Source organism: Furipterus horrens, unplaced genomic scaffold (assembly GCF_987537825.1).
Source record: "Furipterus horrens unplaced genomic scaffold, mFurHor1.1.pri manual_scaffold_4, whole genome shotgun sequence".
Lineage (NCBI taxonomy): Eukaryota > Metazoa > Chordata > Mammalia > Chiroptera > Furipteridae > Furipterus > Furipterus horrens.
In genome coordinates this window covers 160,422,821-160,448,184 of record NW_028327174.1, presented here as the reverse complement: position 1 = coordinate 160,448,184, position 25,364 = coordinate 160,422,821, and the positions used below count along the sequence as shown (strand labels likewise).

At 38.4% G+C, this 25,364-nt stretch overlaps 1 protein-coding gene across 1 annotated transcript in view; it reads right to left on the bottom strand.

Annotated features, from left to right (window-relative positions):
* The window catches only part of RORB (RAR related orphan receptor B), a 62,847-nt gene that overhangs the window by 4,081 nt on the left and 33,402 nt on the right, over window positions 1-25,364 (bottom strand). The window contains exons 5-9 of the mRNA XM_090275224.1: window positions 19,324-19,445; window positions 18,223-18,355; window positions 12,427-12,534; window positions 10,833-10,943; window positions 7,751-7,863 (exon numbers count right to left, since the gene is read on the bottom strand). Coding sequence (XP_090131350.1) covers window positions 7,751-7,863; window positions 10,833-10,943; window positions 12,427-12,534; window positions 18,223-18,355; window positions 19,324-19,445 — 587 coding nt within the window. The remainder of the gene's footprint in view (window positions 1-7,750; window positions 7,864-10,832; window positions 10,944-12,426; window positions 12,535-18,222; window positions 18,356-19,323; window positions 19,446-25,364) is intronic.

The window sequence follows — 25,364 nt, the reverse complement described above, 5'->3', positions numbered from 1 at the left end:
CAGAGGGTCTATAAAAAAGGCATTTTCACTCTCATCTCTTTTTTATACAAGGTTTTTTTTTTTTAAATAAGAAGGAAGCTTTAGCTTATACTTACAGGGGTCTACAAGAAGCAAAAACAGCTGTTCAAGAAGATTAAATAATCCTATGCCTCTTTCCAGAGGGTAGTTTTATGAGAAAACCCATAATTTTATGACTGGTACATTTGATGTTGAAAAAAAAAAGAATCATGGAGATCGTACAATGAGTGATCTTGTTCCTAGGGGCTCTCAGGCCAGCAAGATGCCCTTCAACGTGATGCAGGAAGCACAAGGGTTTGATCAAAGCATAAGAAACTTCTGAAGCACTGATAGAAACAGGGTACCAGTGAGGCTGAATACATCCATTTCACTTGCCTATTCACTTTGAAGCTTTTATTTAGAAAATTGGTTCTGTGATAATAGAAAGACAAACTTCTGTCTCTATATTGATGATACAGTTTTGTTATTGTTATGCTAGAAATGGACTTAGGAATTAAGAAGTTAGTGAACCTGTTGGCTTGTCCCTCTCCCAGCTTGACTCTCAGAGCTCTCCTTGGGAAGGCTGCAGCCTTCCAGACCTGGGGGGGAGGTCACCCTCAAAGGAACAGGCTTGTCACCACGTGGGGCAGCCGTTCTTCTCAGCCAGGTCATTCTCTTCCCATGGCTAATCTGAGCTCTCCATTGCATTTTTGTTAAAATGGCATAACTTCCGACTCATGCCTATGGAGGAAGAGCTGCCGTGTGGCATCTTCACAGGCAGCAAGAGCTTAAAAAAAGACTGACTATTTAATAATGATAGAAAAATAAAATAATAATAGTATTGCCCAGTGGGGGCAGGTAACTTTCTGGCCAGCCAGGAATAGGCAAAAGGAGGAATGACAGAGATTCTGAGCTTAGCTAAATAACTCCTCCACACAGATATTTCCACATCCTGGAAGAATCAGAGGGGTTTATCTGTGCAGAACTATGGGTCTGAAAACACCCAGAAGGGTGGTGTGGACCATAATTCCTGGAAAGATAACATCTATTGCACATGTCAAGGGACAAGCATTTTTACACACTGTCTTGAGAAGTGAATCAAAGGCATGGCACTCACTGAAGTGTTCTAGTTGTAGTAACATAAAAATGACTCTCCCTCTAGGCTCTGCATATGGTAAGGTGAGCAGGCTTTGTGGTCTGGGTTCTCTAAGCCTTTCTGTTGGATATACATATGTGTTGTTATGGAGTTTGCTACTTTTAAACTTCTCAGTCCAGCTTTGGGTAAGAGCATACCTCCAAGAATGTTGCATATATAATATTTGCAGGAGTTCTGGGAAATATATATTATATATGCTACCTACCAATATTCTACAACTTTAATTACCCAAGAGACACAGCGAGAGGGGCTGGACTGGAGAAGACTACATTGAGAAGGCTCCAGCTATGACCTTGACCCAGAGGCTGCTCTTAGGAAAGGACTGGGAATGTGTACTGGAGGGCAGAATATGAGCAGACATGCAGACCTATGATTTACCCTTGGCTCTGAGTGCACTGCCTCAACCTGGCATGAGCTGGATTGGCTCCTTTTGCCTTCACCCTCTGCCCTTCACCCTCTGTGCTGGGCAACAAGAAGAGAAGATTTAGTGACTTGGAATAAGGAAACCCACAGGCCAGCGAACAGAATCATCACGGGTCTTTGCAGTTCTAGCATTCACTGCTTTCTCTCCCATGTTATCCCTCCCCCAGCAGCCAATGGACATGCTATTATGAAATGAGTGGAGAAAGAGCACCACAAGTTCCTAATCCCAATAGCAGTCCTCGTGCTGCAAAGTGAGGATCTCAAAGTGGGCCATTGTGGCACCTACAGCTCAGAGTGGCAGAACCCCACATGAAAGCTGACAGAAGTGTTGACTTCTGGATACAGGCTTTATAAACACTGTATGCTTTGCAATCTTGGGCCAGAATATCATCTTAGACTCAATTACCACATGCACAGAGTACTGATTTGTATCTGTAAGACTTGGTGAAATCAGTCTCTTTCTTCACTTACAGAAATGGTAGAACATCAAAAGAGTCTTAAAACTCACACTGGACTGAGCATTGAAGGGCAAAAAAGATCTTAAGGAGAAACCTTTGTTTTTCTCTTTTTGAGTCAAATATTATTATGCTGAAGGGACTTCGATGACCATCCAGTGCAACTGACTCATTTCCCAGACAAGAAAAGTAAAGCCCAGAGAACAGATGGGCTGCCTCCCTTAGTCAGATGGGACTGAAAATATATATGTATATTATAAATATATGTGTTTTCTTTCCATGAGCTTTAGTGAAAGTGACCAGTATCATCTCATTTATTGTCTTCTCCAGTCCAGGTTCCAGCCAAATCTATTATTCATAGCTCAAATATACTTTATACTTTCTTACCTCCTTATCATGTCCCCAATCACTTGGACTGTCATACTCTACCTCTTCACTCCCCCCACCATCTTCCATTTTTTTAAATAGTTTTCATTCATTCATGATCAGCTCAAATATACCATCTCTTGGATAAAAAATTATCTGCCAAAATAAAATTTCTTCTGTCTACAACTACAACAACAGCAGTTACACACTACCTATTATGAACCATGCAGCTTGCTTATATTTTATCTCATTTAGTCCTCAAAATAACCATATGAGATCAATACTATCTATAGTCACATTTTACAAATAAAGAAATTGAGGCACAAAGAGGTTAAGTCACTTGTTTGGGGTCACTCAGATAGAAAGTAGTTTTGATGGTTTAATATGCTATATATTATCATTATATTGATGAGGAAAGAAAACTAGATTCTTTAATAGAGTATTTTTCCAGGAAGACAAATATAGAAATAAAACTAATTAATATATAAGATTAAAACCTTTTAGTTTATGGGCACAAAGTTCCAGAATTTTCAAAACTTCCTTTGGTCTAAATTTGGTCAAAAGTATAAGGCACTGTTACTTGAACTTTAATTTCAGGAGGTAGACATGTAGAAAGTATGTCAGAGACTGTTCTTTCAGGGCAAAGCCCACTGACTGTGTGTGAGTCTTGTACCTCTTACCTGATATCTGCTACACCTATACAGGACCAAACTAGTTGGCAGTCTTTACACATTATACACAGGCAGATCTACCCCACCTACTGGGGATTTAACCTGAGCCCCTGGGCCTGAATACAACAGTTGGGTATGCATTCATTTTTTCTAGATACAGGTTTCATAATGTTTGCCAGATTCCCGAAGGGGTCTATAAATAACATACATTAAGAATAGTTCTCACAACTCAATTTGCAGGACTTCTGGCCAAGATGGAGACATAGACAGACATGCTGCATCTCCCCCCACAACTAAGAAGGAATACAACTACCTCAAAACTAGAAACAGCCGGAAGTCCCAGAACATCAAACTGCATGGAAGTCCAGCAAACAAAGATATAAAGAAGAAATACTCATCCAGACAGGTAGGAGGGGTGGAGCTGGGGTGGAGAGAATGCAGTGTGGTGGTGGCAGCAGCAGTGGCAGCAGTGGTGGCAGCGGCAGGTCGGCAGAAAGTGCAGTCACACGTTTTAAAAAGTCAGGAGGGACACCTGGGGAGCATTCCTAGCTCCTCACCGGACCTTGCAGCTCACAGTCCCAGCACCAGAAAAAATCAAGCCTCATTGCTTCAGACTGTGCAGACCAGTAGGGGTGGTGGTGGAGGTAGAAACTGCCGGTCTCAACAGAGTCTGATTGTTTAGTCGGGCCCCACGGTCCTAGAACGTCTGCAGACCCATCCACTCTGGGAACGACGGCCAAAGCAGCAGCTAGAGGGGCACCAATCCAGTGCAGAAGTGGGAGAGGTGCCTGGAAAAGGGGCGAGTGTTGGGCAGGTAACATTGTTCCCTCTCTGACCCCTCCCCACATACAATGCCACGATGTGGTGAAACAGGTCGCCCTGTACTGATGAATCCCTAAGGCTCTGCCCCTTACAATGTAACAGTAGCGACAGCTCTACCTGGGATGTGGAGGCAAACAAACACAGGAGCCTGTCAGAATGAGGAGACAGAGAAATATGGCCCAAAAGGGGTGAACGGATCAAGGTTCCAGTGGGAGAATTAAGCGACGAGGAGATAGCCAACCTAACAGATGAGGAGATAGACAACCTAACAGATGCAGAATTCAAAACACAGGTGATAAAGATGCTCACAGGCTTGACAGATATGCTTGAGTACGGCAAACACATAAGAGAAGAAGTGAAGGCTATGATAAGTGAAACGAAGTAAAATCCACACAAAACCAATGGTGAAGAGAAGGAAACTGGGGTTCAAATCAATGATTTGGAACATAAGGTAGAAAAAAACAGACAACCAGTGCAGAATGAGGAAGCAAGAATTGGAAAAAATGAGCAAAACTTCCCAAATTTTGTGAAGGAGGTAGACATACAGGTCCAGAAAGCACAGAGGGTTCTGGGAGAGCTGGACCCTGAGGGGATCATTCCAAGATGCATCATGATTGAGATGCCAAAGGTGAAAGATAAAGAGAGAGTCCTGGGGGCAGCAAGAGAGAGGCGAAGAGTTGCCTACAGGGGATTGCCTATAGGACTATCAGCTGATTTCTCAGAGGACACTTTGCAGGCAGGAAGGGACTGGCAAGCAGTATTCAATCTGATGAAAAGCAACCTACAACCAAGATTACTCTATCCAGAAAAGCTATCATTTGGAATGGAGGGCAGATGAAGGGCTTCCCAGACAAGGTAAAGCTAAATGAGTTCATCATCTCCAAACCATTATTAAATGAAATGTCAAAGGAACTTACTTAAGAAAAAGAAGATCAAAACTATGAACACTAAAATGACAACAAATTCACAATTATCAACAACCGAATCTAGAAAATGAAAACAAAATCCAACTAAGCAAACCAGAATAGGAACAGAATCATAGGTATGGGGATCATTAAAAGGGTTATCAGCTGGGAGTGGGAAGGGAGAGAAATGGGGAAATGGTGCAGGGACTAAGAAGCATATTGGTTGGTACAAAATAGACAGGGGGATGTTAAGAAAAACATAGGAAAGGGTGAAGCCAAAGAACTTATATGCACGACCCATGAATATGAAACTAAGGGTGGTGGGATTCTTGGAGAGAAGGGGGGTACTGGGCAGAGGGGAGCAAAGGGGAAAAAATTGGAACTACTGTAACAACATAATTAATAAAATATACTTAAAAAATAAAATATGAAAAAAAAAGAAAAGAAAAGAAAAGAATGGTCCTCACTGTTTCAGAGGTATTGTGGAGACCAAAGAACTCCATGACTATGAAGGCCAAAGGAGCATTTCTGAAATAAGGAGAAGAGTCTGTGGTAGGGTAGAATAGTTTTCTTGGATTTCAAGAAAACATTTATTCCATCTAAAGAGTGTGGTTTTGATGAGTGGGTGTCCCTGTACATCTATGACATATGTCATTGTCCTTAAAGCGTTCAAGCAGTCAGGAACTTGACTTACCCATCCCTACCCCAGCACGTGATGGTTGATGAATCTGAGTCTTAGGCAAATGAAGGACTTATCCAAAGCCACACAGCTGAGCGCTGAGATAAATGAGAGTCCAGTTCTAATTTGGTTTCATGATCCCTCCACATTAGTTCAAATGACATCCTATAAAATGATGACTCTTACAAGGAAGGGTCCACACAAAAACCCAATATCCATACATGATCTGTGGAAGCAATGCTTTGTCATTTGGCTCCAGTAAACTTTATACAAGAAAGTACTCTCTTCTAATGCTTCTCTGGTCTCCAGCTTTGCAACATTATTTCTATAAGGAAAGAACTGAATGGACGTTAACTAGACTTATTGTGGTGATTGTTTTGCAATATATAATATAAATATCAAATCAGTATGTTATACACCCAAAACTTCATAATGTTGTATGTCAATTATAACTAAAAAACTTGAAATATAAAAGAATCGACTTATGTACTTTCCCCACTAAAGATGGAGAAGGGAGTATTAAACTGACCTACAGTCAGTATTTTAATTTTTTTCTTGCCATTAAATACCATTTATTCTTCAATTTCTCTGTCTCTTTTCTATCTCAAATACCTCAGATGACCAGCACCAGGACAATAGAAGGTAAAAAATGGTTTGAGCAGGAGAATTTTACTTTTCTAGGATAGTAACATACAATGTCACAGTGTGTTAGAATTCATGCAGTGTATATATTTCATTTGAACATCAAAACACACCTATACAGAAGTTAAGAATTATAATTTTCATTTTACACATGATGAAACCAGAGTTTTCTGAAAAGCAGACAATCCCTCTAAGCAGAATAGCAACAACTTTTGTCTACCTCTGGATTTTATGAAGATTTTAATTTTGGTGTGGCAAATATGCAGACCAAAGTTTTAGAAGATCCCAAATACAGAGAACATCCCCCCCTTTAATTAACTAGATGTATTTATGCATATATGCTAATTATGTAATTATAGAGACAGATGCATATATTCACAGTACTATCTTTTCTGTCCAGAGTATCTGAAAGCATGTTGTTTTGCTCTTAACTGGGAGAAAACTGAGGTGCAGAGAGACAGTGATTTGATCTTTCCCACATAATGCAGTTACACCAAAGTGAAATATCACTGCATAGTGTGGAAATGTTCTCCTAGGATGTGTTAATTTTTATAAAACATTATCGTAGTAAAGCAGCATACTTACCTCATTGCTTTTTATAACAATACTCTGTATGTGCAAAATAAAATCTGATAGTATCTCCAATAGAGTCTTCCCTTCTTTTTAAAATAAAGAACTTCAATAGCAGAGTGAGAGGGTTTTACCATGAATAAGCTCCATTTCCTAGTTGCTTACCCTCTAATAACTTCCAGTTTTTAAGAGAGCTAAGATACTTAAAAATATAAAATAATTCTGGCTTTCAAAAAAATTCCATTTCTTAAGAAATTAGAGATACTTTAACATCTAAAATAATGCTAATTATCAATTATTAAAAAATTCTTTCTTCCTTTTTACTATTGTTTTACTTTGGTAAATGACTTTTCTCAGTACTCTTCTTAAACATCACTATTCTTAAGCTGAGCCAAGAAACTGATGGCATGTTGCTTGCTTTTGCCCATGAGACACTTGTCATTTTGAAAAAACCCCAGGGCAAATCTTGAGTGAAGAGATTAGAGTTGAAGGGAACTTTACAGGAAATCAGTCTTAATCTTCTATTCTGGGTAGCACTATCATTTACAATATACCTGAGAGGAAACTAAGCAGTATCTATTAGAATATGGCCAATGACAGGGAGCTCCCTGCTTCACACAGTGGTCTATCCTGTTCAGTAACACTCATTGTTTTATAGTTACTCCTTATTTGGGGTAAAAATCTGCCTCCTTTTAACTTTTGCTCGGACCTGACTCCTAAGTAGCACAAAGTCTCCTCTTGTGTCACACATGAATTCTGAGGACTTGATTCCTTACTTCAAACTTTTTGTTTTTCAGATGAACTACCTCACTTTCTTTGATTTGTTTCCTGTTGCTGGTGTTCAGGTCCATCAATGTCATCTTTCCCTAAGGATGTCATTCTCCTCTCAACCTATTATAATTTACTAATCTCCCTTTTAAAATGTGCATCTCAAAATCTGTGTGCCTTCGGTAACTTTCAGAAATTGGCGTTGCTGAGAAGCGTCTCCTGCTTTATACAACCAGCCCTGTTTTGCTCATTGCGCTCTCTTTCTGTGACAATGGGTCCGCGGTCTGAGGACCTACCTTTGCCAAGGTTTCATCATCCAAGTGATTCTTCTGAATCACATGTTGAAGTGCAAAATAAATCTTTTCCTGAAGCTTCTGGACCTTCCTTGGTTCTATCAGCCAGGCTCGGTCTGACAAAGGAGAAGAATGGGTCAGAAGGGGAGGGAACATAAGCTTTGTTTTATTTCACCTACATATACAAGGACTGAGTTTCAGACTTACTTCAGATTAGTTCTAAATTGCTTCTGGAGTCATGTAATTTTTTATAGGAAACATTTTATAAGCAATTCTATAATGACAAGAATGCACAATACATTGACATAAAAAAACAGAATGGAGGCAAGGACCCAACGGTTCAGTAAATTCCTTCATGTTTATTACTGTCTGTGACAGTTTGTACTTCTTACACTTTCTGGACATGTGCTGAGATCTCCTGTCAAAGTGGAAGTTAATGATTTGTGAAGAGATGAATTAGAGAAGTGAAGAAAGTTTATTGTATAGGAATATTTTTGATATTCAGGATCCCCCTTCCCTTTCATAAGCTATGTTATCATTTCTATAGCAAAAGCATAAATCAATTAAAAAATTTAACCCTGAGTTCCCCTTTTTCAAAATGGAATGTTTAAATGGTGAATAGGATAAACCCTCTATTCTTTTCTCCCTTCCTCCTTTCCTTCCTTTTGTCTCTCCCCCTCCCTCTCTTCATTCACTTCTTCCCTCCCTCTCTCCTTCTTCCCTTCTTTTCTTCCTAGAAGCTTTAGACACCATGGTGACAAAATGCAGCCCAGCATCAATGCCTTAGGTTGGAACTTCAATGGAGAGACACCTGGAGTCTCCAAATACTGAACAAATACTCATGGAAAAGAACCTGGACATGATCCTTCTGAACACAGTTCAGATCAGGTGAGAAACTCAATTCTGTAATCCTAGACAGGGCAAGAACAAGTCTAGCCAACAGTTAAGCAAACCCTTACGTAAGGGAGCACAAAAGCCTTCAGTTGACAATTGTCAGTCAGAATAAATTAAGTTTCCCTCCCTCTCCTTTCTCTAAACTATCTGGAGCTGAATAGACAGTGGTCATTATGGCAAGAACCTGGGGACGGGTGGGGTCTGGCACGAGAGGAAGCCTACATAGTCTGGAAATCTGTCTTCCCTCTCTTTTTTAATATGGCCTTGGGCCAGAGTGGCAAACAAGGTATTTGGAGTAGCTACAGCCTATGAGTGTGAGTGCTATCAGGGCTGGAAGATTCACCACTAGGTAGAGTAAGCCAACTATAGTGCTTCCAAACTCAGCAGAATTTGATGGCCATAGCATGTCCTCTCTAGAGGAAGGCACACAGTTCAGTTGATTCCTAACTCATAGGTACAGGCTTGCCTTCCTTCTGGAGTAGTTATCTTTAAGGATTGTTTAGGTTTGATATACCATGTCTTTGAAATATTTGCTGTTAGGAATTTAGTGACTTGTCACAGACACACCTACAGAGGACAGTGAATTTCGTAACACTTCCTTTGAGCAAGCAGTAACCAGCTTGAAACCACTCCCCTCATCATAGACCCATGCTTAGAATTAGTATTCTTTTAACCTATACTGTATGGGAACAATCAAACATAGTGCGAAAACTGTAGGAAGAAAATTATTTGGTACTTGGTTGCTACCACAAGTAAATATTTCTAGTCACTTCTTCCATTTATCTTTGTGCTTCTAGGCCTGGGGAATTAAAATAAATAAATAAATAAAACGGAACAGCTTGATATTTAGAGCCTCAAAAGAAACTGTTAGTAATAACACTCCAAATGATAAAATATTTCCATTTTTGATAAATTAGCTGAGTAAAAAAATCAGAAGCAAATGAAGAAAATCTTCAAAAGATTTAAAAATAAATAAATAAATAAATAAAGCCTAACAGATAAAAAGTGTAAAGGCTGGTATTACTGGCAAGTATAGCTAGAATGATATGTCAAAGTGTACCATTGTAGGTAAGACTAATTTATTCCAGTCTCCCTGAAAAACATGTTATGGTATAAGAAAAGAGCTCTAGTCTCTAGAGATAAACGGTTACAGAAGGAATAATTCTCTTGACAGTAAAAATTAGCAGGAATGTGTCTTTCTTTCAGTGAAGAACTGTCAATGACACTGCTGTCCCGTGACCCCAAATCTAACTGTATAGACAGTTGAGTGGGTGACTCTGAATCCTTATTCTGGGTAAAGAAGGAGCCATGTATATGTTAGGGTTACATACATTTTTAAGTTGGCATATGTTTTTAAAAAGGTATCTCAATTGCTACAGTTTTATTTGATCTATAAATATCATACCTTACCTTCTTTGAAAACTTTTTGCTATTTTATTGCATTTTAGAGCTAGACTAGGTCTTTATTATGAGGAAACTGAGGCTCTAAGGGGGTCAAGTGTTTAAGGCAATACAGAGCCTGTACTAGAATGTGTACAGCCACATCAGAGAGTCTTCCTTTCCTGGTCTTAAAAGGAGCCGTTTTTTCCCTCTGCTGTCCTCACCTCCTTTTAAAGCCCCTAGAGAGAGAGAGAGAGGGAGAGAGAGAGAGAAAGAGAGAAAGAGAAAGAGAGAGAGAGAGGTAGAGGCACCAGCATTTACCTGACACAAGCACACCAACATTAATCTGGGTGGAAAAGCCAGAGAAAGATATTTAAAGAGGAGAAAGTGTATGTTTTACTTATGTTAGTCCCTACAATGGGTCTTTCAGTCAGGTGTATTTCTACTAAGTTTCACCTTACTGGACATTCTTTTCCTATGTCCTTTATTTTTTAAATCAAAATGGATTTTGATTTTAAAAATAAACAAGTCACTGTCAGTTTTTATTTATCTTTTAAGGAATAATTTTGTTTCTCTGAATCTGGACTGACCTTTACCACGTGCTCTACTCTTGTTTTTGAGACAAAATTGGTCATTTAGCGTAACTTGAGACTACTTTCCTTTGAATTGCCCCCAAATATGACAAGCTTGCTAATGAAAATATGGTTCTTTTAAAGTTTCTCTAGAGCACCTTGGCTGAGGTAGGTGTAATCCATGTGGAAGATAGTAAAACAGGTTAAAAAGGAAAGGTGAAGACCTCAATCTTCCCTACCTGGAGATATCAGAACAGCAGATGAGAACAAAGCAATCTCCTCCTCAGTCAGTTGCAAGGAACATAAATTCTTTGCAAAGTCAAATGCTTCATTCACTAGGTCATCAGAACCTATAAAAGAAGGCAAATTACATGAAAATACTTGATCAGAATGGGCAATAGTAATAAAAGTTTCATAATCGAAAAGTTATCCAAGGATTTACTTACTAGTCACATAGAAAAAATACTTTCATGTCTCCATTCACAAAAAGAGACTTAGTAATAATTATAGAATGGGGAAACTGGGCAACATCTTGACCAGGCAATGAAAGTTAATATTATCAATGAGGAGCAGATGGAAATGGATGTGCCCATTGCAATATCCAAGTGGGAATCCATAGCCCAAATCTAATTGTATAGGTTTGAAATTAGTTTTAACTAAAAAACTTAAACAAATGATTTGGGGATCCTTTAATATAGAGATACCATTCATAGAAAACCCAAAACATTTTGTATAAGGGGCTGAGGGCTATCAGTCTTAGTGGCACTTGAATCTGGGAATGTACAGAGATAGCCAATAGCACAGAGATGAGATGTCTTTCAATTTGGTAACTTCATGGCAATTTGATTGAAGAACAAGCAGGTCAATTGCTTAGCCATTGTCAATTTTGGCAAAATAATGCTTCATCCCTACACTGATCCTTGGTAAATGTTTATTTTATGAAGCTGGAAATATACCCAAGTTGCTTGCCAAGGCTTTTCCTCCTTTCTTGAAAATCTAGCCTTGGAGATGATATGGTTGTGTATCAACAGCAGAAGGTAACACTGCCAGCCCCGATGGTGCTGTTGGCTACCATATCACCTAACAGCACAAGAGGTCAAAGGGCAGTGGCCTTCTTGGATGTCTGTGGATAGTGTATGGAACAATTGGTACCGTCAATCATCAAAATGTTTCCTGGCATTAGCCCATCTTTGCTAACGTTCTTCTTATCCACACCATGCACTGATGACTGGATGTGAATGATATACAACACTTCTAGAGACTGACTCTGATCATGTCCTCCTGTGAGCGTGGTCTGGGGATCATTTCAGGAAGGTTGACACCCACTCTATCTGTGGTCCCAGACTTCAGGCATTAACAAGGAGAGAGTCACTTTTCTGGGTGTGAAACAAATGAAGAAGATCTTCCTTTAAATACCTTAACTGATGCTTATAAATTTACATAAAGATGTAAGAAGTCACCCCATGGATCAATAGTGGTCTACATAATATACTTTGTGAAGCAATAAGCTAGAAGGCAAAAGAAAAGCTGACCCTACGAAGAATGACTTCATGCATCCCAGATCTTTTAGAAACAGTCTTCATTAATTTCTAACTGAGTCAAGGTCAGTCTCAATAGGAACCATGGTTCTCTCCTTCCTTTTATATTTGGATACATAATTATAAGATCTGAAGAGTTAGATAAAATATTGGTGGCTCACCCAGTCCAACCCTTATTGAAAGTTAAATACTAGTTCACATTAAAAAATCAAGGTATTTTGTTTACCGATTTCCAAATGAGTGGAGAAACTGTTGGTAGTTAATAAAATTGTGTCACTATCAAAGGTAAACTTACCTAAGGCTTTGAACATTTGCATTCCTCCATATTTTCCTTCAAACAGAACAGTGTTGTTTAATGGGTTGAAGGCACGGCACATTCTCACTAAAACTACTTCCAAGCAACCTATGAATGAAAAAAAACACTGATATATAATATATGCAGTCATAAAGAGGTTATTATTGCATATAGGTCAAGAGACTTTCAAAGACTTTAAAACATGCACACACACACACATACAGGAAGCCTTCAAGATTCTTTCCCAAGTAAAAAATACTTATTTTAGAAATAAAACTCCCGTGATGCTTATGTAAGAATTAATGATAATAATACACTTTAAAGGTGGCTAAAGTGGAGGGAAGAAACAACATTTTAAAAGCTATATTGCTTCTTATATTTTGACTAATATTCAAGTTCGTTTCAACTCTTGGATTCACAGGTGACGGTAAGGGACCCAGAAAGGAGTGTAGTGACAGGCAAGCCCAGTCTATTAACTTTTGTGGACATTTTGATAGCGGTGAAAGTAGCTTCCATTTTTCACATACTTTTGTATATTTCAGCACATGATGACTTTAAGTAAGAACTCCTGTAGTGTGTTTATTGGGGCACCATTTATATCTGGTGTTTTTTGAAATGAGGGTTTCTTGGTCAGATAACTTTTGACAAAATGCTGAATATTACCTCTCTCCAGAGACAGATGGGTTATAAAAAGAATGAATCTCAACAATCACAGATCAAAGGCTTGGAGAAGCCTCACTGTTAGGAGCTTGTTCATCTTTGAGGGACCTAGCATTTCTCTGACTTCTCTGTTAGCCCAATGATGATAAGACCCTTGTGTGCAGCCATAGGCAGCTGTGGTTATTTTATTCACTCATATATTTTTATGACCTAAAAACGTCTCCGGCACATAGTAGGTGCTTAATAAATATTTATTGAATGAATTAGTTTAATACCTTTGTTTTTTCCCCTGAACATTTATTGACATGTGAGGAACTATTGCTGCAGTTTCTCCACAGTTTGGAGAAATGGGATTTTTCCCTATAGGGTGTTGGAAGGTGACAGGCCACAAGTTTGCACGAGGGCACCATATGGGTAACTTGGCCACACTTCTGTACCCAAGGTACACATGGTGCCTTTCTTATGTTGCTACTTTATATTTATGTCTGCTTTATTTCTTTTGTCCTGCTGATTTCTCTTTGCTCTCCCTTATATGTCACCTAAGATAGGGGTCTACACATAGGAGAGAATTTGCAAATATTAATTGAAGCAATGATTTTCTAACAAAAACAGTAGATACCATTTATTGACTATCTACAATGTGGAAGGCATGTTCCTTGGCCCCTTACCTTCATTATTTTATTTGCTCTTAACAATACCATGTCAGGTAAATTTTATTAGCCCCTTTTTATGGATGCATTGCAGGAGTCTTAAAGATGTTAAGTACCCTGACTTTTAAATTAGAGTCAACATTTTTACAGCAGGCAAAGCTGATAAAAATGATATAATTCAATTGTTCCCAGATGTCAGTCCATGGACTGGTTATATCTGGGACTTAATTAAAAATACAATGAACTGGGTTCCCATGTAGGAGATTCAGATTCCATGGCCCTCAGATGATACCCATGACTCAGAATAGTCAGTAAGCTCCTCTGATGCTGCTGATGCAATTCCAACTTTAAAATTCATTATTTCTATCCCTCTCTTTATTTTACATCATGGAAGCTTTCATCTAGAGCAGTTAGCTCAAGATCACATATCAAGTGTGGTGGATTTTATTTTTCTTTAAAAAAATACTTTACCAATTATGCTATTATAATTGTTCCAATTTTCCCCCCTTTCCCCCTCTCCATTCAGGACCTCCGACTCCCTCAGGCAATCCCCACACCATTTTTCATGTCCATGAGTCATGTGTATAAGTTCTTGGGCTACTCCATTTCCTATACTGTACATTACATCCCCATGGCTATTATGTAACAGTCTGTTTGTACTTCTTAATCCCCTTACATCTGTACCCATTCCTCTACACTCCCCTTCCATCTGGCAACCATCAAAATGCTCTCCGTATCCATGATTCTATCTCTATTCTCCTTGTTAGCATAGTTTGTTTTTTAGCTTTATTTTTGATAAATATGTATTTATTGCCATTTTATTGTTCATAGTTTTAATCTTCTCCTTTTTCTTAAAGAAGTCCGTTTAACATTTCACGTAATGGTTTGGAGATGATGAACTCCTTTAGTTTTACCTTGCCTGGGAAGAACTTTATCTGTCCTTCAATTCTAAATGACAGCTTTGCTGGATAGAGTAATCTAGGTTGTAGGTGCTTGCTTTTCATCACTTTGAATATTTCCTGTCAGTCCCTTCTAGCCTGCAAAGTTTCTTTTGAGAAATCAGCTGACAGTCTTCTAGAAATGCCCCTGTAGGTAACTAACTGCTTTTCTCTCACTGCTTTTAAGATTCCTTCTTTATCTTTAACCTTTGGCATTTTAATTATGATGTGTCTTGGAGTGCATTCATCTTGTTTGGGACTCTGTGCTTCCTGGATTTATAGGTCTATTTCCTTCAGCAAATTATTTTCTTTCATTATTTTTTCAACTAGATCACCAATTTCTTGTTCTTTCTCTTCTCTGGCACTCCTATGATGCGAATGTTGGAACACTTGAAGTTGTTCCAGAGGCTGCTTACACTATCCTCATGTTTTTAGATTCTCTTCTCTTCTTGTTTTGATGGCTTGTTTTTTGTTTTCTTATGTTTCCAGTCATTGATTTGATTTATGGCTTCATCCACTCTACTGTTGATTCCCTATAAATTGTTCTTTATTTTAATTAGTGTATCTTTTGTTTGTGACTGAATCTTTTTTACGCTGTTGAGGTCTTCACTAAATTCCCTGAGCATCCTTATAACCAGTGTTTTGGATAGATACATCTGATAGATTGCTTATCTCCATTTCATTTGGCTCTTTTTCTGGAGTTTTGATCTGTTCTTTCATTTGGAACATGATTCTTTGTCTTCTCGTTTTGTCACCCTGCCTGTATTTGTTCCTATGTTTTAGATAGAGCTGCTATAACTCCTTGTCTTGGTGGGTGTCCTACAGTGTCCAGTGGCATAGCCTCCCTTATTACCTACACTTGGTACTTGAGGTACACCCTTCATATGGGCTGAACACACTCTCCTTTTGTAGTTGATTCTTTATTGCTCTTAGCAGGTCATTGGAGGGATTAAGCAGGCCAGTCAGCTACAAGGACTGGCTGTGACCACTGACCGCCAACCTCTACCCTCCGTGGAGGATGAGCTGTGCAGAGACAGGGTAGTGGTGCTCCAATGTGGTTTATAGCTATCCACTGGGTGTGCACAATCTGGGGTTTCCTGGGTGCTGTAGACCAAGGTCAGCCCCCACCTGCGTTTTGCCGGAGCCACCGTGTATGAACTACAAAGAAATCTGAAATGGTTGCTACTTGTGCTGGGCTTAGAGATTCCAAAGTAAAACCAAGCTGTGAATCTAGGGTGGTTGTTGCTAGTGCTGGGCCCGGAGTCACTTAACAGGGTGTATGGAGGGCTGGGGGCTCACTGAGACTGGTTGTTACTTGTTTGAGAGGCTTTAGAAAGTTGTGAATCTTGAGACAAGACTATAAAAAAAATCACTGTTAACAGTTTGGGTGGGCCCATAACTTGGGTGGGACAGAGTCTCAGGGGATCTCCAGGTTGGAAACAGTGTTAGCCAGGTTGGTAGAGTCTCAGATATGGCACCTGCCTGCTGGCTCTGCGGGGAGGGCTCAGAAAAGGGACAATGGCCACCTTTCTGTCTGGAAGAAAGCTGTTCCCCAGCTCTCACCTTGATGCCAGACACTTCAATTCCTTCTTGTATGCCACTGGTGCCTTTCAAGCTGCTATCCTGCTGCCAGTGCTCAGAGGGAGTGAGTCTGAGTAAGTCTGTGTGTGGATCTTTAAGAGGAACTGCTTGGGACTCCTGAAGTTTCTTGCACCAACTCAATCCCCACTGGTTTTTGCAGCCAGAAGTTATGTGGATTTATCTTCCTGACACTGGAACACTGGGCCATGGGACCTGGTTTGGAGCTGGGACTCCTCACTCCTGAGATATCCCTCCCAAATTTTTATCCACCACACATGGGTGTTGGACCAGCTTGTTCCACATCTCTGCCCCTTCTACCAGTCTGGATGGATGTGGTTTCTTTTATTCCCTAGTTGTCAGACTCCATTCAACTTGATTTCTGATGGTTCTGAGTGATGGATGTTCTATAGTTTAGATGTGGTTGTGTATAGTAATTTTGATGTGGTTGTGCCCGGAGGTGAGGCATGTTTACCTTTGCTGCCATCTTGACTGAAAGTTGGATTTTATTTTTCAAAGAAAGTCACAAAAGTATCTTCTATTCCATATGTGAACCTTACCACTCCCCCCTCAAGAAGTAGAGTCCATGTCTCCTACCCTTGAACTCAGGTGGGCCTTCATGACTACTTCCCTTAATAATAACTTTGTGAATCTTCTGAAGCTAAGTCAGAAAAATACCTTGTTTCTTAGAATGCCAGCTTTTGAAACCTAGTAACTATGCTGTGAGAAAGTCTAAACAGTCTGTGGAGAGGCTCAGGAGGATGAGAACTGAGGCACCCAGCCCAGAGCCTTGGCTAAATTCTGGGCTGGCAACCATCACAAATTGCCAGACATGTGAGTTAGCCAATTTAAAAGTGGATTCTTCTCCGCCACCCCTCACCACTCCCTGCCCCATTCAAGTTGCCTCAATGAGCAGGACAAGCCATCCCTGCTGAGCTTTGCTCAAATTGTAGCTTTGGGAGTAAAATAAGTAATTATTGTTCTTTGAACTAAGTTTTGGGGTTGTTTTTACCAGCAATAAGTAACTGATACACTAATGTTTGAGTCAAGATTTGCAACCGCGTGTATCATTTGGTAAAGAAGCAGCAGTAAATTAGAATAATTTAGCAAATGCCAGTTTTGCTGTGTTGACTCTGTGATACTGAACACAGCCCTTTACTTCTCTGAATCTTCACTTCCTCTTCCCTAAAATGGAAATAATGTCAACCTCACAGAGATTGAGTGAGATATCATAGGTAAATGTAAACATATATATCTATGCTATTATAGATACAAGAGTATATTATTATTATTATTATTACTATGGCCCAGATCCATGGAAGTTAACATATACACCATGGTATTTTTATTTTCTGTTTTCAAATGGTGCCAAGAAAGACAAATACTTTTTTTTTTCTCTTTGGGTAATAGCATCTGAAAAGTCAATCATGTGCAGTTTCTTGAGCTACTTCCTAATTGTGTGTGTGTGTGTGTGTGGGTGTGTGGGTGTGTCAGAGTGTGTGAGAGAAGGGGGAGGGAATGATGAGAGCACAGTGGAGTTTCTTCCAGTATATTTTGGCTGCAGGCTATCCTCATTAAAATGATTGGAAATGACCACAGAGGCAAAGCTCAGCTAGCCTGGATTTTTTTACCCCCCAACAGAAGGCAAGTAGTACATTTTAGAGCCAGCTCAGCAATTCAGCCACCTTGACACGCTAATTACTTGCACTGCCTGTCAAGCTAGGTATCTCAACCTTTGCAATTAATAGCTCGACTTTCAATAAGCAAAATTGTATTTGACTTCAAAGGGGAACTGAAAGAGTATCAGGGAATTTTTATTGCTGAGTTTCCTTTGGGAGTTGGCTGACAGTGTGGGTGGTAAAAATGAGCTACATATTGGAAGGAGGATTTTCTAGAACCAACACTGAGCTCAGGGTTGACCATTTCTTGGTCTAAGATAGACCCACTCCATGAATGTTTTCCATGCTTACCTGACTTCAGAAGTAGAATCTGATCATTCTGACAGAGTTCCATGAAGCCTGTTATCCGCTTTGCAAACTCGACCACATATTGAATGGCGTGAGTGATCTGGATGGCACACTGCTGCCATAGTGCTTCCCTGGACTTCAAGAGAGAAAAGGGAGAATGTATGTGGAGCAAAAAACAACTTGGAGAGTCATTGAAATACTCAGGGTTGCCCTACTGGTGCTTACCTGTCACTTAGGGACCAAAGTGGGAATTTACCCAATTCCTTTAAAAGAGGTAGGCGATATTTTCTAAGCTACTGTTTTGACCTGTTTGAACCTTGATACACCATAATTATCAAAGTACTGGAAACATTGCAATAGTATATAAATATAGTTATTTATAGTTTTTTTTTTACTCTTTTTTCCTCTGTTTTCTCTATCATCTTGTCTAAATAAACTCAAACTCTTAGTTCATTTTGTAGAAACAAACTCTTGCACTGAGGAATACCAATTTCATTCACAGGCTTTTATAAGGTTATTTTCATGTGTACCTGATGGACATTAAACTCGCAATATTTTTATTTTGTGTTCTTTTCCCAAAACTTACAGAGGTTGTTTTTGGTGTAAAATGAATTTTAAGGGAAAAGATATCAAATCAAATTGCTCTCTTAAGTAATATAGAATCCCAGATATGTATTTTGATCTTTGGGTTATTTACTTTGGACTGGGAAACATAAATCCAACTTTGCTAATTCCGGTTTTCATTAACCATAACTATGCTTTTGTCTGTTTATATAAAAGTAGTAAGATTTAATTGCTCCAATATATGTTGTAATCATATATTTAGATTCAGATGTATTTATACATTAAAAAAATTCATTTATTGATGGATATTATAACTTAAGATCTCAATCCCAAGGACATTTTGATTGTTGTAATTATGTGTGAGAGGAGTGTTTCTTGCATCTAGTGGGTAGAGACCCGGGATGCTGCTATACATCCTACAATGCATAGGACAGTCCCTACAGCAAAGAATTGTCCAGTCAAAATGTCAATACTTCTGAGACTGAGAAAGCCAGAAATTGAGAAGCCACAGAAAAACGTTCCTGTAGTTTTTCAGAGTACCTTGTTTTGATACGCTTTAATTTCTTCATAGGTATGGGTCTGCCACGCCAGCTGGTGTAGCTCCTCCATGGTGTACTGACACGTCTCCAAATGGGATTTAATGATGTTCTGTGCAATTCGATCTATGAGAAAGAATATCAATCAGTTTGAGGGTTTGTGAATGAAATCCCACTCTGCTCAAAGAAACCTGCTTTTACTGTGTTTATTCTGGGAATGCCTTTTGGAGGATTCCAATTGAATTAGACAAACTCTTTATTGCCTATTTTCAATTTTTAGTCTTTTAAAATTTACTTCCTTTTCCTTCTTTGATTGATCACACACCTGGGTCTAACAAGTTGTAAAGTGTTCAATAATTAGTTATTTTAAAAAGAAATAGAAATTACCATGTCTCTTGTTTTTGGTCTAAAATCCCACTAATGGCCTTGACATTTATAGTCCAAATATTTTAAAGTATTTGAAAATCGTTTATCTCAGAAAGGGAGAATAGAAATATAAATTATTTGTTCATATTTTTACAAAGGGATAATTAAGCAATAATATAAAAAGATAGTTTTCTGTAGAGGAAGGAGAAAAGAGTAGAGGGACAGGGATAGAAGCCAGACTCCTCTGATGATATTATTTTTGTGGATTTGACTGTGGAACCATGCAGATACTTTACATAATTAATAACAGGAAAGGGGTTATAGATGAAATAATAAGACTCATGAGTTAATAATTATTGAAGTTGGGCCAAGGGGCATTATATTCTCCTTTCTAATTTTTTATATGATGAAATTTTTCTTTAAAAGAGTTAAAAAAGAGAAAATGCTTATATTAATAAAAAACAGTAGTAACAAATATAATCAGTCTCTTGGGGCCATTTATCCAAAATGAGTTTTATTTGGTGTTGTATCTTAAATACTGATGATTCGGGGTTTGGGAGTATGAAATCTAAGCAATAGAAACCTGCTATGAATCCTTTGAAGTTGGACAGAGCTAGTAGGAGGTCCCCTTATAATTCCATCTGCTGTTAGAATGGGTGAGCAAGGCAGTATCTTAGGAAACCAAAGTACATATAAATTCTGCATATAGGGTGTGAGTAGAATAAAGATGACTGATTTTGATCTGATAACTGTTCTTGACTTATAGAGAAATGGAATTTTTCTTTTGTTTCAGGTTGTATCATTTCAAATGTAATTTCTTTTATGACAGTTTTTTCCCCCCTAAATAGCCATTTTTTTATTTCTCTAAGATAACTCTCAAAGCAGTACTTAGGTAATTTCTTTTTGCCTTACTAAGCTTCCATTATATATGGGGTAAAGTGAATTGAGTTTTAGTGATGGAAAGAATAAAAAATGTAAGCTTATTGAACTTCTAATGACCCCCCCGCCCCCAAAGAACTTAAATAATCCATTGCCTGGCACATTATAAACACTGAATAAAGGAAGATATTTCAGTATTTACTAGAGTCTTTCCATGAGAACTATAAAGTGGTAGAGGTATTAGAAGGTGCGCAGATGCTAACTTATGCTTATTATGTTGTATTGGATGCAGCAATGAGCATTTCTCAAGTTTCATTGCTTATTATCTTATAAAATGGTTTCTTTAAAAAATCCTATATTCAAAGTTTTATTGAATATCCTTCTATATTATAAAAAATGACAGGAACTGCACTATACATTATATCAAAATAGATTAGTATGCCATGGTTCATTATTTTTCAATTTCACTTGGGCAGTCTAATTACTTAGAATCTAAAAAACACATATCTATTCCTCAGTAGGTATATAATGAAAACATAGATTTTTATAGTTCTATAGTTTTCAAACCTTTATCATCTTGGCATAATTTGTTTTCATTTTCAAAGATATATTGATTTGTCAGTAATTTATAGGCTTTAGGATTTATAAGCAAAACTATAATTTCTGCTCAAAATTGCATTATGAAAAACTATCTGTTCCTTTATGACACTTCCTGGGAACTGCTGGACAGAAGTTTAGAATTCTCTAGTCTTCTTCCATCAAAGCTTAGGGTCTTCTGGGGTGAGGAGGAGTGGGCATAATAAACAGTTAGGCAGGTTAAGCAAAATTAGAAGTTAACTCACATGTATGCTTTAGGACTCAGCTTAGAAGTCCATTCCTGGTGAAGATTTCCCTGCTTCTCTGTGTCCTTAGGTGGAAGGGCTAGCTGCCATTACACTTTGATTCAACCTCCAATTAAACCCTTATTCTAGTCAGAATTGTGGTTGTTTGCTTGTGTTCTGTTTGTTCCATTGTGGTTATTTGTTTGGGTTCTGTTTGTTCCATGCCCTTCTAGACCCTGAGCTCTTTAAGAACTAGATCGCAGAGCCCAGCATAGTGCCTTCACATTCATTCAACAAATGATTTTTGAGAAACTATTATAAACCAGGCTAAGGTACAGACTTTTAAAAAGACTTTCTTTTCAGGATCTTACAATAATATCATATCATATCATGATGTAATAAATGCCCTGAATTATTGTGGGATCTCAAAGAAGAAAATGTCTAACTCAATCTGGGAGAGGCAGAAAAATAACCATGGAGAAGATGCTGGTTGACCTGGGTCTGAGCAGGAGTATGTCACATGGAGAAGAGAAAGATGAACCTGAGGTAGAGGGAGTTACATTACAAAAGCACAGATAGAAAAACTAGCTATAGGTTTGATAATTTCTAACATTACATTTTACATCTTTACAAACCTTACCTTTTGGAACCAATTTCCCTTTTACTGAGGAAAAAAGTGAGGTTCAGAGTGCATGACTCTAGACCTGTTTTTAAAGAGCTAGCAAATGGTGTTTTGAAATTGAATCTGTCTTTTCTAGCAAGAAGTCTGTAGTGCTTGCAACATAGCGTGCGTGGGAGATATAAGAGTAGAGATGGACATTGTGACTAGAGACTAGAGAGCTGAGAAAGGAACCTGGATTTTATCTGGTAGGCTACTGGGAGCTCGTGGGAGTTTGTGGAACTTGTGAAGCAGGTAGTGACATAGTCGGGTTTTTGTTTTAAAATGGTGGTCCTGGTCATGGCAAAGCAGATTAGATGGCTTTAGAGAGCATGTGAGATTCATTGAGCAGTTGTGAAAATTCAGGCAAGATCTGAGGAGGTTCTGGGCTAGGTAAGAACAACAAAGATGAAGTGGAAGGGCTGGATTCAAGACAGTTCTGAAGGAGGATGCACAGGAACTGCAAATGAGAGGAAGAGAGAGGGAGAGGGAGTGGGAGGAAGAGAGAGGACAGAGAGACAGACAGAGACGGAAACACACACACACACACACACACACACACACACAGAATATTCAGTATAGTAGTAGGTCCTCAGCCAATGCTGAGTTACTAAATAGTGTTGAAAATGTCCTTCCTTCCTTCCTTCCTTCCTTCCTGCTGTTTTCTGCTTTATTTCCCAAAGGATTTTAGAAAACTTAGATTGAGCCTTCTTTTAATGATTTTGAAGCCTAAGCACTCACAATGACTTTGAAATCAAACATTAAACATGCAAAATTACTTCCTGTACACTTGTGGTGATAAATAAAAGGCAAATCTCTTTTTGACATAAGACTTGTAAATATCCATGAAAGCTGAGACACAGTTGCAGAATCAGTCAGTCCCCTTCCGCTTCCTTCAATGAGTCTGCAGTGCAGAGCCACATGCAAAGCCTGAGTTGTGCAAAATCCTGACTTGACCCTCTCAAAGCTCAGGTCAATAAAGCCCAAGGTAAAGCTAGACTTGGTCCCATAGGAGCAAGGCCTGAGGGCTCATTCTGTTGATTAGAAAGATGCACAACCGAGAAGAAAAGACAGTTTACTTGAACTGAGAGTCTGCAGTTGTGAAAAGGGGAGAAAGATTAAAAAAGGGACAATGAATACAGTATGCAAAGTTCCCGCTGGGAGCCAAAGGAACTTTCAAGAGTCCTTGCCTGGAAAAATAGAAGAGGTAATAGTAAACGCTATCATCTCTGGGGACCAACCACATGAGAAAGTCCAGACAAAGAGACTGAGGTAAAAGAGCAGAGGATATGGGATCTTTCTGGGCAATCACATAGCCTTCATCCGTTTCCCGACTTGGATTGCAGTTGCTCTCAGAGCTTAGTTTTTGTCAGATTCTTTAACTTGGGCTGCAGGAGGCACTTATTGAAGGAGTTAGAACGCACTTTACTGGGATAATGGGTCCGACAGGAATATGGCCCACATGACTGACTAATGGAAAATTCTACCACCTGCAGAGGTGATGCCCATGCACCCTACACTCTGCTCTTCCTAAAACCAGGAATGAGAAGCTAGAGATTTCTTAAGTGGAAAATGAATGCAGTATGTTCAGGGAGACAGAGGTTTGTCCAACTCATCAAGAGTATGTGGCTGCTCAAGTTAATAAAATGATGTCAAAGAATGAGGAAACACTTTTATATGCTCAGTCCAGTCACTTATTCCAATCATGATGAGATAAAATGTAAATATTGATGCTGATAAGAGAAAATTGGGTGTGTAATTATAGGTTGATATTAAGTCCATGATCCTTATTTTCTATTTGTTAATTTCATGAACAATAGCTTGTTCTCACTTTCTCCCTCTCACTTTCTCCCTCTCATATGTAGATGTATATAACTTTTAAAAATAAAATCGCTGTGTTGTTTTTAGACTTTGACACCGATACTTTTCTAGAAGGAAGGCTTATTGGAACCCAAGACTTATAACCACTAATAAAATTTGTAACTTCACGTAATATTAAGTAACTCTCTTTATAAGGTTGAAATGAAATGTGGGATTCAAGTGAAAGAATCATCCCAGTAATCTTTAAAATAATTGATATAGGCATATATGGCATAGATGGTGGTGATTGTTTCATGTGGATATATTTATCACCAATCTTATTAAATTGTGTACATTACATATGTATAGCTTTTTGTATGTCAATTAGTACCTCAATAAAAATAAAGAGATTTAAAAATTATTGAGATAGGCAAATACTTTGTGATTTTTTTCATTACTTTGTATTAGTTTCAGGTATACAGTATAGTTGTTAAACAATCATATACTTTACAAATTGTTTTCCCTGATATAACTAACTTCCTACCTCCATTTCCAAATGGACTGTATCTAAATAATTCTGGAAGTTCGTTGTGTCTGTATTCTCTGACACTGTAAAGGACTTCCACACACCTCCCTCATTCTCATTAATCTTCATTGTGATCTATTGAATAAATTAAATAAATAAGAAGGAACTCCGCCTACCCCTAAGGTATTTACAGATGATTGAGATGTATATGATAAAGTTCACCCTAGTAAATGGAGTTTTAAAGGTCAATCATATCAGACAATATAAAAATAATATTTTGAAGTAATGCTTAAAGAAATATATGAAAAATAACTTTTGTTATGTATTGATCCACATACTAAAGCAAAGTTTATTAACAAGTCATCCAAATTACTTAATTCCATAAGAAGCAACATCTGCTTATTTCAGTGAGAAATAAGTAAATTGACAAGCAAGGTGACGATTCCTTGTTTATAACTGTAATGTTATAAAATAAGGACCAGATAACAGCTACTAAAATAGCAAGTGACCTTCTGCAGCTCTGATTTCAACCACTCAGCGAGTTTTTTTCTACCAAAGTGGCTTATTTTAGCTCTCACTAGACATTTCAGCAAATGGCGCTCTCCAAAGGCTACAGCGTCTCAGGCAGCCATGGATTGCCCAGGTGATTTCATTAGGCTCCCACATCCCGGAAGGGAGGAGAGTTGAGTGTATCTTTAAAAATTGCTGCTTTCAGTGTTATTACCAAGAGCACCGATGGCCCAACTGCACTAAGACAAGAAAGCTAAAACTCACAGCTATGTATAGCATTAAAAGTGGTTGTACTGAACTTCCTAATTCTTTCTCCTCCCTCTCTCTCTCTCTCTCTTTTTCTTTTTCTCATGAGAAACGATGGTTTCTTCTTGGTGAACTATATACTCCCTATTCAGTTTTCTCCACAAGGGATTTAATTTTTTAAACTTGGAAGTGTTCTTCTTAAAATACTATATCTTAGCCTCAATCAAAATGATTAATGA